Source organism: Ornithorhynchus anatinus, chromosome 7 (assembly GCF_004115215.2).
Source record: "Ornithorhynchus anatinus isolate Pmale09 chromosome 7, mOrnAna1.pri.v4, whole genome shotgun sequence".
NCBI lineage: Eukaryota > Metazoa > Chordata > Mammalia > Monotremata > Ornithorhynchidae > Ornithorhynchus > Ornithorhynchus anatinus.
The window spans coordinates 54503925-54519158 of record NC_041734.1 but is presented as its reverse complement, the minus strand read 5'-3'; the positions used below and the strand labels follow the sequence as shown (position 1 = coordinate 54519158).

Genomic DNA, 15234 nt, shown 5'->3' with positions numbered 1-15234 from the left:
TGTCCAAAGAACCACACTGAAGGGGGCCTCATGTGGTGGAATGACTCCATAGGAAAACTGATAAAACCCGGGCTTACATGGGTGGCGAAAAGGTGGTGGCTACCAAGGGGATGCTGAGGGGGCTACCCGGGAAATGCGCTACTGATCTGTGGCACCAAAGTCACTTTGTCATTCGACAGATTTCGAAAGTAAAATTCTTGGCTACCCTTTGCAGTGTGCTGCAGGCCTGCCCGCCTTCTGGCCTTTTGTTCCAGTGGGATGATGGCTGGCAGGGATGAGGGAGTGCTAGCTGCTGCTGCATAAACCACTACCAATAATAATGATAATAATAATAACAATGTTGGTATTTGTTGAGCGCTTACTATGTGCAGAGCACTGTTCTAAGCGCTGGGGAAGGTACAGGGTCATCAGGTTGTCCCACGTGGAGCTCACAGTTAATCCCCATTTTCCAGATGAGGGAACTGAGGCACAGAGAAGTGAAGTGACTTGCCCACGGTCACACAGCTGACAAGTGGCAGAGCCAGGATTTAAACCCATGACCTCTGACTCCCAAGCCCGGGCTCTACCAACATGATCAATATCTGCCCGGCACTGATTGTCAGTCCCAGTGCCTTCGTGGCTGGACTGAGGTTCGTCTGTCATCCACGGCGGAAGACCCAAATCGAAGCAGTTTGGCTTAGTGGAAAGAGCCTGGGCTTGGGAGTCAGAGGTCATGAGTTCTAATCCTGGCTCCTCCACTTGCCTGCTGGGTGACCTTGGGCAAGTCACTTCACTTCTCTGGGCCTCAGTTACCTCATATGTAAATATGGGGATTAAAAAATGTGAGCCCCACGTAGGACAATCTGATTACCCTGTATTTACCCCAGTGCTTAGAACAGTGCACAGCACATAGTAAGCGCTTAATAAATACCAACATTATTATTATTTATCGAGCACTTACTGCGTGCACATTAAGCTACTAAACACTTGGGCGAGTACAGTAAAGAAGGCCTAGCCGACAGAGCACAGGCTTGGGAGTCAGAGGGACCTGGACTGTAATCCCGGCTCTGCCACTTGTCTGCTGGGTGACCTTGGGCAAGTCACTTAGCTTCTCTGTACCTCATTTCCCTCCTCTATAAAATGGGGAGTAAAACTGTGAGCCCCATGTGGGACAGGGACTGTGTCCAAAATGATTAGCTTGTATCTACCCCAGCACTTAGAACAGTACTTGACACACAATGCTTCATAAATACCATTATCATTATTATTATTACTACTACTCTTAGCCGAGTTGGAAGACGTCCCCAGCCCACAGTGAGCTTCCAGTTTAGAGACTCCATCATCTTCTTGGGGTATTAATCTGACCTGGAGTCCACTGCCCTGGGTAGCTAGTCCTGCCCTCCAAGGCAACACCTGTCTGGCCTTGAGCTAATCATGCTCATTTAAACTGGGTTGCCTGAATGCTTGTTTCAAAGTCCACACCATCCTTTTTTCCGGGACTCATTAATTCTTTTACCATACCTACACCTCTCCTTATCTTTCTGATATACTAACTGTTATAAATAAAAAGCATCAGTGCTTCAGACCTGATTCGCTAGGGTTATCTTTTCCTTTGTTGATATCGCTTAGTTAATAAGGTAAGTAGTGAGTTGGGTTTTCCCCCAAATTCTTCTGCTTCTCCTTGCAGCTTTTGTTGATTCTGTCTCATCTGTAATCTCCACATCCACACCCTTGGAAAGAATCTCAGCACCAACAGTGACATTTTGGAATATAAAGGGCAGATAGGTGAACTTCTAACTCCGCTACTAGCTTATGAATCTTTATTGCTCCCGTGTAGGCCCAAACGCTAACTACAAAGGCTTTATACCTCACTTTTTATTGCCTGGAGAAATTTAGTAAAACATAAATGGAAAACAACTCAACAAACATGTCATATTCCATCTCTCTGACTGGGACAGGCTTTCTTTCCTGTTCTCCACTCTACCAATTGCTCACTTAGGCTCTCCCCAACCACTTCCAAAAAACCTCAGTTTCAGGGAGTTGCAAGCTTTATGGACAGTACAGGTCCCCAGATGACAGCAGTCTCTCATGCACACCAACATTTATATTCAGCCTGTCCTTTGTCATGCTCAGCACCATAATAATTATAATAATTGTGGTATTTTTTAAGCACTTACTATGTGCTAGGCACTGTACTAAGTGCTGGGGTAAATACAAGCAAATCAGGTCCCTGTCCCACATGGGGCTCACAGTCTCAATCCCCATTTTACAAATGAGGGAACTGAGGCCTGGACAAGTGAAATGACTTGCCCAACATCACCTAGCAGACAAGTGGCAGAGCCAGGATTAGAACCCATGGTTTTCTGACTCCCAGACCATGCTCTATCCACTCTGCCATGCCGCTTCTCTTCTCTGCTCCTTGGCAGGACAAGCACCCTGGCATGGATGATCACTGTCTTCACTCAGTGCAGATGATCCCAGGCCCTTCTCCTCAGGGAAAGGATTCTGTTCTCCAAAAAGTTATGGGATCATCAACTTTTTAGTGAGGCTCCAGATTCCAGTTCCTATTTATTATCATTCTGTGGCCTCTTCCAAGCTTCCGCACAGTCAGCAGGGGCTTTCCTGGGTGCTTTGTGCTGGGTTTCAGGATTTTTCGCTGACCAGGGTGATTGATACGTATTAGTGTTCATTTCTTCACCCTCCTTTGAGTCAGGGCAGTCGGCTTCCCCTAAACACACAGACACACACATATCTGCCCATTCTCAGTCTGTGCAGCCAACAGGGTTGATCAGGTGTCTTTCCAATTGTCATCTAACAGGTCTTTTTCAGAATCCAGTCTGCCCATGTTCTTATACTCAAATCACTGGACTAAATCCCTTTAGCTTCCTCAGCTGGAATGCAGAGACAGGAAAATAAATAAAACCAATACATTTTTCTGCACTCCCACAGTAAGCTGTCACTCCTCCTGGGTAGTGGGAAAATGCTATCTGCAAGACTGATACAATTAGCCATGACGAGATTTCTTTATTCCCTTAAGGAGGCTGGGGAAGTAAACAAGTCAAGATCGTTAGAATCATGTAGCCTGTTTGCAATGATCCAATCAACAGATGCCCTCAGGTGAAAGAAGCAGGTGCACCGTAAGGATGCGTGTCTTTGAGAGAATCGCTTGCACACTTTGCTCATGGTATTGGGCACCATGACTGGCCTCTTGCCACTGGGGTGAGCATTGCTCAGAATCCAGGGGTTGAGGGGAAAGGTATTCGCTACTCCAAGTAGTACATGAGCATGAGTTGCTTTTTTTGCAGTAGTGGTGATGTCTTGCACTGAGCTATCCCCACTCTCTTACCTGGGCCCCGTTGAACACATGGCATGGCGGCTGGTGGGGATAACGAGTGCAGCCTGTGGTCACAGACCTTATCTCTGAGAGCTTGTCAGCAGCAGACATCACTGGGCCCTCACCCATGTGGTAGGCTGTTCTCGATTATGATGCTCAAAGATTGGCTTAGGAAGAATTGGGAGGTTCTTGTCCCATTAACTGCAAAAATCAAGAGGAAACCCAAAAGTACAAGAACAGCAGCAACGACAAAAAAGTAGCTGTTCTTTATGCAACCAGTCAGACTGGATCTGGAAACAGAAGGAGCATCCAAACGGGATATTCAGGCAAGGAGTTCTGGCTATTCTGTCAGTCATTTCAAGGAGGCAGCCCAGCCTCACCAGATTTCCACATACTCCTTTGTCCATCGAAAAGTATTTTTTGAGTATGTATTGCTGCTGAGCATTGTACTAAGTGCTTGGGAGACTAAGGAGCCACCTTGCTGGGGAGAACAGAGACAAAATTAGAGAAGTGATAGAGTATAAAGATATGTATGTATCTGCTATAGGAGTGTGTGTATCAGTGTTTAGGTGATATGGAACTTGCTGAAGTGACATTTAAGGGAGAAATAAAGGAATAATTGTTAGAAAGAGAAACTAGTCCCTTTCCAAGAGGAAAGACCAGCCCAAAACAAAGTGAAAAGCAGCCTGGTCCAGTGGATAGAGCCCAGGCCTGGCAGCCACTTGTCTGCTATGTGACCTTGGGCAAGTAATTTAACTTCTCTATGCCTGTTTTCCTCATCTGGAAAATGGGGATTAGATACCTATTCTCTCTCCCCTTAGATAATGAGTCTCATGTGGAACAGGAACTATGTCCAATATGATTAGCCTGTATTTACTTCAGGGCTTAGCATAGTGCTTGGCACATAGTAAGAGTTTAATTAATTATCATTATTATCATTATTGGGCAGAAATCATGACTATCTATTATACTGTGCTCTCCCAAGAACTTAGTACAGTGCTCTGACACAGTAAATGCTCAATCAGGATCATCGATTGAAATCATTATTACTGTTATCATTATTATCGGGTGCATCCAGATCCTGTTTCCAGCAGGCCTTACAGCCTCACCTATAGTGTTGCCGGAACACTCTCAGAACCATCCAATAGCAGAGGTTAAAACAAAAGATGTTGGAACATGGATGAACACTAGTGATCTTCCAAATTTCAAATCTTCCAAACTTCCAAAATTGAAAAAGTAAAGGTCTTCATAATTACGAAAAGTAACTGATTGTGCTTGTGACCTCAAATTTGAGTTCTGCATCATTCACTACTTTTCAGCTTCAGTGAAAGATGACAATGCAAAAAAACCCCAAAAAAACCCCAAACCAACTTCTGATGTGCTTTTGGCACTTTCCCTCATTTTTTCTTACAAAATTGCACTTCCTATAATTTCATTCATGTTAGATCTTGTTACAACTGGGAGTAATTGGGTTGAGAAATGCCCGGAAAATGCCATCATTTCCTTCTTGCTTTTGTAGCACTGATTTCCCACAATTGGCAATATTCAAGCAGGCGGAGGTCACAGAGATGCCTCCGGATGGGGAAAACGTTCACGGTCCCTTATTGCTTTAATTTCCAGGGCCTTCCTGCAGTGGCAGTGTCTTTGGCTGCAAGAAAAAGAGGAAGCTGCAACTCAAGGACAGGGGTAAGTATGAAGCAATGGCACAGAAAGTAGCAAGAATTTTTATAATGACACAGCAGCAATTCTTATTTTTTATGGTATTTGCTAAGCACTTACTCTGTGCAGGCAAGGTACTAAATTCTGGGGGAGATACAAGCTTCTCAGTTTGGACCCAATCCGTGTCTCACACGGAGTTCATTTTATAGATGAAATACAGAGAAATTAGGTGACTTGCCCAAGGTGATACTGCAGACAAATGGCAGAGCTGGGATTAGAACCCAAATCCTCTGATTTCCAGTCCCAGGTTCTTTCTACTAGGCCATGCTGCTTCTCTTTAACTCTTGAAACCTTTGAAGTTAATCAAAGATTCCAGAAGGAGAAGGTACCAATTTAATCATAATGAATCCTGGATCTAGGAGCTAAGGTCAAGGGCCATATTAACTGTAAAATCATTATTGCGAAGGTCTATCTTCTAACTTCATTAGCAAAATAGCAAATCCTCCTAGGATTCAGGGGTTTTAGTACAACCTCATAGACTCAAGCCCCTCCAATGTCCCAGAAAAACCTGCTGGGGAAAAAACATCATAGTGAAACCTAGCTGCTTGCTTTCAGGCACTGGACCAGGATTATTTGCTGATCAGATTAGGAAATAACAACTGAAGCTATTACAGGGGAAGTACTGTTTGTTAATTACATTAGCAAAAAAGATCCCTAAAAAGCCATATGGAATGCAAACAGCTTGAAACCGAAGGACAGACTTCAGTGGGGAGAGTTTGAAGATAGAGAGATGGAAGTCTCACCAAATGCTTTGTTCTTCAAATTAGTAGATATTTCTGCAAACCCACATAGGGGAGGAATCATTCACTCATTCACTGGCTCATTCATTCAGAGGTACTTATCAAACACCAGCTGTGGGCAGAGCCCAATACTAAGGCCTGGGAGGACATTAAAGGAAGTTATATTAGACATGGACCTTAGCAATTAAGGAATTTAGGAAATAAATTTGGACAATTTAGGAATAAAGGGGAAGGGGGCAATCAATCAATCATATTTACAGAACGCTTAGTGTGAGCAGATAATTGTACTAAGTGGTTGGGAGAGGACAATATAACAATACAACAGAGGCATTCCCTGCCCACAACAAGTTTACAAGTCTAGAGGATTGATGAAAAGAATTAAGAGCTCCATTTTCATGGCTGTAGCAGGCCCGTCCAGAACCTAATAGTCACAACAATCAATTGATCAGTCAATCAATCAATCCTATTAGTACTTATCGTGTGCCAAGTACCGCAGTACTGTACTGAGTAGAACTGTAGCTCTTTATGGAACACTCTACTGTGGGACTGAAGGAGGGGTGAATAAAAGGGAACAAATCCAAGTGCAAGGGTGACAAGAGGCACAAACTTCCCAGCTAGCAACCATTCATCCATCCATTCAATCATATTTTTTGAACTCTTACTGTGTGTAAAGCGCTGTACTAAGTGATTCGGAGAGTACAAGCAAGAGAAGTGTCTTAGTGGAAAGAGCACGGGCTTCGGAGTCAGAAGTCGTGGGTTCTAATCCCGGCTCCCCCATTTGACAGCCATGAGTTTGGGCAAGGCACTTAACTTCTCTGGGCCTGTTACCTCATCTTTAAATTGGGGATTCAGACTGTGAGCCCCAAGTGGGACAACCTGATAACCTTGTGTCTATCCCAGCACTTAGAACAGTGCTTGGCACATAGTGAGCACTTAACAAATATCATTATTATTATTATTACAACAATAAGCAGACACATTCTCTGCCCAAATGTGTGCTCACTGGGCAGTCCTATTTACTGAACACTTACTTTGTGCAGAGTAGAACTGTAGCTCTGTATAGAACATTAAACTGTGGGGTTTAGGGAAGGGTGAATAAAGGGAGCCAATCCTTTACTGTAATAAGTCCCTCACAGCAACAGGGCAGCTCCTCTTCCTTCCAGCCTGGAGGGCCTGGACCAGGGTTTGCAGCTCTGCTGTCAAGGGTCAAGTCTTTCTCTCCAAGGGTCAATTGAGTTTCCCCAGGGAGAGGGGTGGGTGTACAGGGCGTTCCTGGTGGTAACGGCTTAGGTGACAAATCTTTCCCTGAATTTAGAATTACTTTACAAGTTGAATAGAGCAGTGGAAAGGACTTTCCATTTGACATAGACATTTAGTTCCGGACCTAGTCCTTCTTAACTGTCTGATTTGTTCATCTCATGTGGGACTTTGGGCAAGGCCCTTGACTTCTCGATGCCTCAGTTGCCTCATTTTTGCTTAACCATGACTATTCATTTGATTTTCAACAATTTGTCATTCTGCACCATAGATGTAATCCTCCTGGAGTCAGGGGGATGGACCTTTCTTTTCTTTTACTTTTGTTATGCTACAACGAGGGGTGTACTTCCTCAAAATTTATTTTTCAGATGCTGTTTTCTTCATTCCTGAGCTCAGTGAGCATCATTGGTGCCTCATACTGCCTTGTGGTATCTCTCCACGCTCTTTCGGAAGGACCTCTAATTTGCAATCCAAATGGCAACGATTTATCCAACTGCGTCTTTTCGTTGAAAAATTTAAGGTGAGTTGCAAAATGTTGACTCCTCTCTTTCACATATACTGCGGGGCTGATCTGATTAGAATAATGAGATATTAAAGCCAGACACTGGAATCGAGGACCCTATGGGGCAAATACGGTATAGGAAAAAAAAAGACTTTCATTTATCATTATCCCAAGCTGAGAATAATTGCTGAGGTACTTACCTAAGAATTTGTGGATGCAAGATTCTCTTCCTCAATGGGGAGATGTCTTCACTTAGTTTAGTAACCAGTGACATTGTTGTAAATAGTGTCTGGGGCTAAAAACCTTTTTTTAAAAAGTCACAAGAGCAACATGGGAAACACTGTGGCCAACTGGAAAGAGCACGGGACTGGGAGTCACAGAATCTGTGTTCTAATCCTGACTCCTCCACTTACCTGTGTTGTGACCTGGTGCAAGTCACTTCACTTCTCTGTGCCTCAGTTCCCTCATCTGCAAACTGCAGATTCAGTACCTGTGCTCCCTCCTATTTATAATGTGAGCCCCAGGTGGAACCTGGTTATCGCATATCTACCCCAACATTTAGTACAGTGATAAGCACTTAAGGGATACCACTTCCTAAATTACTAAACCTTATGCCCTTCCTCATCCCCACAGCACTTATGTACATGTCTGCAATTTATTTATATTAATGCCGGTGTCCCACTCTAGATTCTAAGCTTATTGTGGGCACAGAATGTTCTACCAATTCTGTTATATTGTACTCTCCCAAAAACTTTGTACAGTGCTCTGCACACAGTAAGTGTGCAATAAATATGATTGATTGATTATGCAGCTTTGAGTCATCCAGAGATATAGCCAAGGAAGGGCTGACATTATCTAAAGATGGTTAATTTAGAAGTACATTCTCCTGGGCCCCTGTTTGGTGCTCATTCACTCAATCAATGGTATTTACTGAGCGCTCGCTATGTGCAGAGCACTGTAATAAGCACTTCTTCAACATCCTGGATTTATTGTGTTTTGCCCTTGCCTTCCCTAACTGTTCCTGAGTGCTTACTTGTTTTTTCACTTTCCAGTAATTTTCAAGAACAAGCCTTTCAGCTGGACTGGTTTTTCAAGGGTAACTGTGGACTAACTATTCCAGACAATTTCATAACTAATAATGACATCATGGGTCTTCATCGTAGTAAAAGCAGCCGGTCTTTTGGCTCTGATGAAAATGAGCCAAAGATTCTCCACCTTTCTGTATTCATTGGTCTGTTTACAACTGGTGTTCTTGAGATCCTTTTTAGCATCAGCCAGATAATGGTTGGTATCTTTGGCTGCATTTGTGGAACTTCTGCCCAGAGAAGAAGCAGGATGGTGTAGTTTTATAGTGCAAAAGTGTGAAACAACTCTCAGCTCATTATGGGCTGTGAATTTATCTGCTAATTGTTGTATTCTCCCATGCTCTCTGTACAGTGTTCTGCACATAGTAAGTGCTTGATACATACCAGTGACTGGTTGATTTGAAATGTAAATGGTTTGTCCAGTTAATACCAAATCTTTTGGAAACAAAACACTGGGACTTTTGAAAGCAAAGCACATACATCATTGTGTTAGAAAAATAAACCAGTTAATTGATTAAGAACCATCATTTGCAGCCTATTTGTAGTCCTCATTCGCAATGCAATTAACTGTTCAAAAATGGTTGCCTACACATCAGTCTTCAAAGACAATCTCAGGAGCAAAGTCCCATTATATAAAAATTCTAAGACAGAATGCTAGAAGAAAAGGAAGAGAGTCAGTTGTACTTTGAATGAGGCTTCTCAGGAATTTAAGTTTCCATTATTCTTCACCATTAGCAGACTTAATACAGCCCCCAAATTTTCAGTTTCAGTCTTTGCCACACTCATCTACAATACAAAATCTTCAACATCAATTACATAAATGGGTGAGGCAGGAAACCATGTATTTTAATGATACTAATCTTATTCCTATGGAATAAATTTTATTATGTTCCTAGGCATATAATTCAAATACTCATTAAGGAGTCATGTTGACTTAGTTTGTCAGTGAGCTGCCCTGGATTTTGAATGAGTAATTTTAATATGGATTATGTTACTAAAATGAGCAGAGAAGATGAAAATATTGATTTGAGGCCATCTCAAGATTTTCACTCAACATGACCTATGTAGTAATATTTTCAAGGTGGCCACATGTGCCTACATAGACCTGGAGTTGCTAGGATAGACGGTCCAGAGATGGGCCGAAGCTTTGAACGGGGGTGATGAGTCTGAGAGGAGGTACATTTTTGAAATTAACGACGACGACAAAAACTTAGAAGACTGAAACCTCCTGAAGAGATGCTTTTATTCCAGGAGGCACGAAGAGGGAATATTGGGGAAAGGATGTAAAACAAACCTCCAGTCTCCTGCCATAGTTTTGGCCCAATACCCTGGGCTGGGGGTGGAGAGTCGTGGGGGGAGGCTAGAGGGGGAACACGTGTCGGGAGTCACCACAGCAATGCTCCCTGAGGCCGGGGGTGCTGATAGTGTTCCTGACCGAGTGGATAGAGCACGGGCCTGGGAGTCAGAAAGACCTGGGTTCTAGTCCCGGCTCTGCCACTTGTCTGTTGTGTGACCTTGGGCAAGTCACTTCACTTCTCTGGGCCTCGGTTTCTTCATCTGTGAAATGGGGATAAAGACTGTGAGCTCCATGTGGGACATGGACCATGTCCAACCTCATCAGCTTGCATCTATCCCACCGCTTAGAACAGTGACTGGCACATAGTAGGCACTTAATACTAAATTTAAAAAGTGCTTACTTGGTTCAGAACACTGAACTAAGAGCTGGGAGAGAACACCCATCTGGGATTAGATCCAGTCCCTCTCCCTCAGGGGGCTCTCAGTCTGATAGAGGGCAGATGGTCACAGCCTGGTACTTGAGGCAGAAAGGTTCCAGGTGGAGAGTCTCGTAGCTGGCAAGAAAGACCACTGGTAAATTGGAAAAGCAGTGGTGGGAAGGCAACTGCAGATCCTGAAGCAGCTGCCCCTGGAGCTGATTTCAAGCTGTTGTAACCCATGCCTTTGGGAGGCAGGATTCATAGCCTTGTCCCTGCTACTGAAGTGCTCCCGCTTGGCTTCTGCAGTTGCAAGAACCCCAAAGCAACTAAGCCCCCAGGGGTAAGGCCAGTATTTTCTGCCTTGTGGCTTATCTGAATATGAGATTCCATCTAGGCCACTTCCAGGAACCTGGAAAACTTTCTGTATCCCCAAAAGTGACTATAGCAGAAAGAGCAAGGTAAAGTGAAAAACACTTTTCCCCTCTAGACTGTAAATTCCCTGTGGGCAGGGAGCATGTCTAACAACTCTAACGTACTGTACTATCCCAAGTGCTTACTACAGTGCTCAACACACAGGAAGCCCTAAAAATATCATTAATTGATCACAGTTACTTTTATTCTTTCTCATCTTCAAAACTCTCCTGAAAATCTGCTTTCTTCAGGAAACACTCCTCAATTAGGAAGCCTCCTCTGGATGAATTATCCTAAGAACCTCCTAATTTATATACCAATTTGTAAACTCCCATTTATTCATTTTTCTACGGCCTTGCAGTTAATTGTAGCTGAAGTTTTCCTCTTGCACACTCTGTAGTGATGAGACATTGGAATTTATTGAGTGCTTAGTGGGTGCAAAGCACTGCACTAAGCACTTTGAAGAGTACAGCAGTTGTAACACGTTCCCTGCTCACAACGAGCTTACCTTCCAGAGGATGTATAAAATTTACATCTGCATGTTCTTCCATTAGATTTCAAAGGCTTTATGTGCGAGGGACCGGATCTTTTACTTTTATCCCAGCTCTGCCACTTGCCAGCTGTGTGACTTTGGGCAAGTCACTTCACTTCTATGTACCTCACTTCCCTCATCTGTAAAATGGGGATGAAGACTGTGAGCCCCACGGGGGACAACCTGATTACCTCATATCTATCTCAGCGCTTAGAACAGTGCTCTGCACATAGTAAGCGCTTAACAAATACCAACATTATTATTATTATTGTACTCTCCCAAGCACTTAGCACAGTGTGCTTTACCCAGTTGTGCTCAATACATACTGCTGAATGAATGCAGAATTAGAATCTGGGCTCTTAGGGGTTTCTCTGCTTGGAGGGAGAAGGTCACTAAGGAGAGAGGAGTTGAGAAACACTGGTCCTAACCTATAGAAGATCCCAAATTGGGGAAATTGCATTAAGGCGTTCCGTCGACTAAGAATAAATGTTCCATCGGCTAGGAAGGAGAGGAAGTGATTGCTTCCCCTTTCCATTCTGGGATTCACTGGGCAAAGCCGCAGCTCTTTTCTGGGATTTTCTGGGAACTGCTGCTCCCTCTTGTGGAGAAAGGAAACTAGAGGGGAGAGAGATGAATTCTGCAGAAAAAACCCAGATCAGCCGGCCTGAATCCCAGATGGGCTGGTCCGGAGAGGTTCAATTCCGATATTTCTGCAATCCCAGAGCAGTCTGGCTCTGACTGGCCTCTACTAGAGGGTGGGCAGGAACGGGGAAAAAACCAAACCCAACTCTGTTAACCAGAGGGTTAGGTAAATTAGGTCTCAGGCTGATTTCCCCTGGGTGGTCTAGTTGAGCTGCTCTTGATTGACTGGAAAAGGCAGGAGCAATCATGGCCCTTCAGGTTTTTCAAGGATTAGGAATCAGCTTGATCTCTGTTCCACCAAGATGCTTCCTTTCATCCCAGCAACGTGGCACAGGTCTGGGACCTCTCTGACCTCTCCCCGGGCTCTGGGGTTCTCCCCGTTTTCTAGCTCTCGCCTCCTTTCCCAACTTCTTCCCTATAGTCAGTATTGAGTTTATTGAGTGCTTACTCTGTGCGGGGCACTTGGGAGAGTACAATACAATAGAGTTAGTCGACATGTTCCCCGCCCACCAGGAGTTTACAGCCTAGAGGGGGAGATGGACATATTAAATTACAGATATGTACATAAGTGTTATGGGGCTGAGGGTGGGGTGAATAAAGGGTACAAAGCAAGTGCAAAGGCAACACAGGAGGAGGGAGGAGTGGAAATGAGGGCTAAATTGGGGAAGGCCTCTTGGAGGTGTGATTTTATTAAGGCTTTGAAGGTGGGGAGAATGGTGGTTTATCATATAATAATAATTATGGTATTTGTTAAGCACTTAACTATGTGCCAGGCACTGTACTAAGCGCTGGGGCAGATACAAGCAGGTCGGGTTGGACACAGTCCCTGTTCCACGTGGGGCTCACAGTCTCAATCCCCATTTTACAGATGAGGTAACTGAGGCCCAGAGAAGTGAAGTGACTTGCCCAAAGTCACACAGCTGACAAGTGGCGCTGTCGGGATTAGAACCCATGACCTCTGACTCCCAAGCCCGGGCTCTTTCCACTGAGCCATGCTGCTTCTCCTAATACATGAAGGGGAAGGGAGTTTCAGGCCAGAGGTAGGAAGTGGGCAAGGGGTCGGCGGTGAGATAGTCGAGATTGAGGTGCAGTGAACAGTTTGGTGTTAGAGGAATGAAGTGAGTGTGCTGGGTTGTACTTTGCACATACTAAGCACTCAGTAAATACAATTGATAGTAGGAAATCATGTAGGAGTGGGCAAGATGATCGAGTGCTTTAAAGTCAATGGTAAGGAGCGTATTTTTGATGAGGAAGTGGATGAGCAACAAATGGAGGTTGTTGGGGAGTGAGGAAAAACAGACTGAACTTTTTTAGAAAAATGATCCAGGCAGCAGAGTGAAATATGGACTAGAGTGGGAAGAGACAGGAAGCAGGGAAGTCAGCAAGGAGGCTGATGTAGTAGTCAAGGCGTGGTAGGAGAAGCGCTTGGATCAACATAGCAGCAGTTTGGATGGAGAGAAAGGGGTGGATTTTAGCGATGTAGTTTAGATTGAGCCAACACGATTTGGTGACAGATTGCATATGTATGTGGGCTGAATTGGCTGTGTTTCAGGTGATGCAACCAAGTTAGCTAGCGACATTTTATGTAAAATAGCTTTCCAACTAGGGGGGCTTACGAGGAATGAGAGTTTCTGGATCTTTTCCCCTTAACTATATGAGGTGCTAGCCTCCTGGACAGTCACTTCTGTGGCCTAAAAAGACCTAAAGGATAATTGGTTGCAAAAATGGTACCCAGTTTCCCGTGCCTTCGGTAGGCTGAGCATGATACTAAACACTTACGGCATCGTCATAGAATTAAATGTGAATTAACCCTCACGGACACCTCTGACTTAATGTGTCCAAATCAGAAATCCTCATCTTCCCACCCTTTCCCTGCCCCCCAAAGACTTTCCCATCACTGTAAACAGCATCGTATCCCCGTCTCACAAACCGGCAATCTGGGTATTATCATGGATTCATCTCCCTCATTCAACCCACATAATCGGTCTGTCATGAAATCCTGTCGGTTCTACCTTCACAACATCACTATAGAAGTTGCCCTTTCCTCTCCAAACTGCTAACACTCTGATCCAAGCTCTTATCACAACCTGCCTCATCTACTGTATCAGTCACCAACCTTACCCCACCCTGCCTCATGCTTCACCCCTCTCCAATCCATAATTCACTCTGTCCAGATCATTTTTCTAAAAAAAAAAAAATTCAGCACGTCTTCCCCACTCCTCAAAAACCTCCAATGGCTGCCCAACCACCTCCACATCAAACAGAAACTGCTTACTGAATTTAAGGGACTCAATCGGCTCTCCACCTTCTACCTCACTCACTGATCTCCTACTACAACCTAGCCTGCACACTTCTCTCCTCTAACACCAAGCTACTCACTGTGCCGTGATCTCTTCTTACCACTAACCAATTGCCCAGATCCTCCCTCTGGTGACCTGTAACTCTGTCCCTTTCCCTCCCGCCGCCCACTCTCACCTTTCGTATTCAACAGATCAACAGTGAGTGTTAATTCAACACCACTCTCCCCACCTTCAAAGCCCTGGCATCTCCTCCAAGAGCCCTTTCCTAAGCGCTCACTTTCCCCATTCACTCTTCCTTCTGCCTCTCCTATGCATTTGGATTTATACCCCTCAGGGATTTGGTATTCATCCCAGCGCATCTACACTTTTGTACATATCCTTAAACTCGGCCATTTCCTCTATCTTACTTGTTTCAGTCCCTAGACCATAAGTTCATTGTGGGTAGGGAGCGTGTCTACCAACTCTGTGGTAATGTACTCTCCCAATTTCTTGGTACAATGCTCCGCATGCAGTAAGTCTTCAAAAAATACCACTGATATGACTCTCCCTCTAGACTATAAGTTCACTGTGGGGGGCTTCTCTCTACCAACTCTGTTGTACAATACTCTCCCTAGCAGTGCTCTGCATACATTAAGCACTCAATAAACACTTTTCACTGATCAATTCAATTCAAGCACATAATACAGTGCTCTGCACACAGTAAGCACTCAATAAATATGACAATCAATTAAATTAGTATTAGTAATAGAAGTAGCAGCATTCATTGAGTGCCTATTTGTTGCAGTGCAGTGTGGTGAGGTGTGCTAGATGCTTGGTAAATTCAGAATACAGGCAAGTCCGCATTCCTTTCCTGCCAGGTGCTTACACTCTACACTCTTAACAGGGGAGAAAAACAAAAATATTTACAACTGGAGTGGTCAAAATAAATAAATTGAATAGACATACATACATAAATGCTAAGGAAGGTGTAAACAAGGGCATAATTGCCAGAGTTGATTGAACATATATCGTTCTGGGT

At 44.2% G+C, this 15234-nt stretch overlaps 1 protein-coding gene across 1 annotated transcript in view; it reads left to right on the top strand.

Moving 5' to 3' along the window:
• Positions 1-9133, top strand: part of TM4SF20 (transmembrane 4 L six family member 20) — an 11915-nt gene extending 2782 nt beyond the window's left edge. Inside the window, exons 2-4 of the mRNA XM_001507365.2 lie at positions 4934-4999; positions 7398-7549; positions 8584-9133. Of these exons, the coding sequence (XP_001507415.1) occupies positions 4934-4999; positions 7398-7549; positions 8584-8875 (510 nt within the window). The 3' untranslated portion in view covers positions 8876-9133. The remainder of the gene's footprint in view (positions 1-4933; positions 5000-7397; positions 7550-8583) is intronic.
• Positions 9134-15234: the final 6101 nt, after the last annotated feature.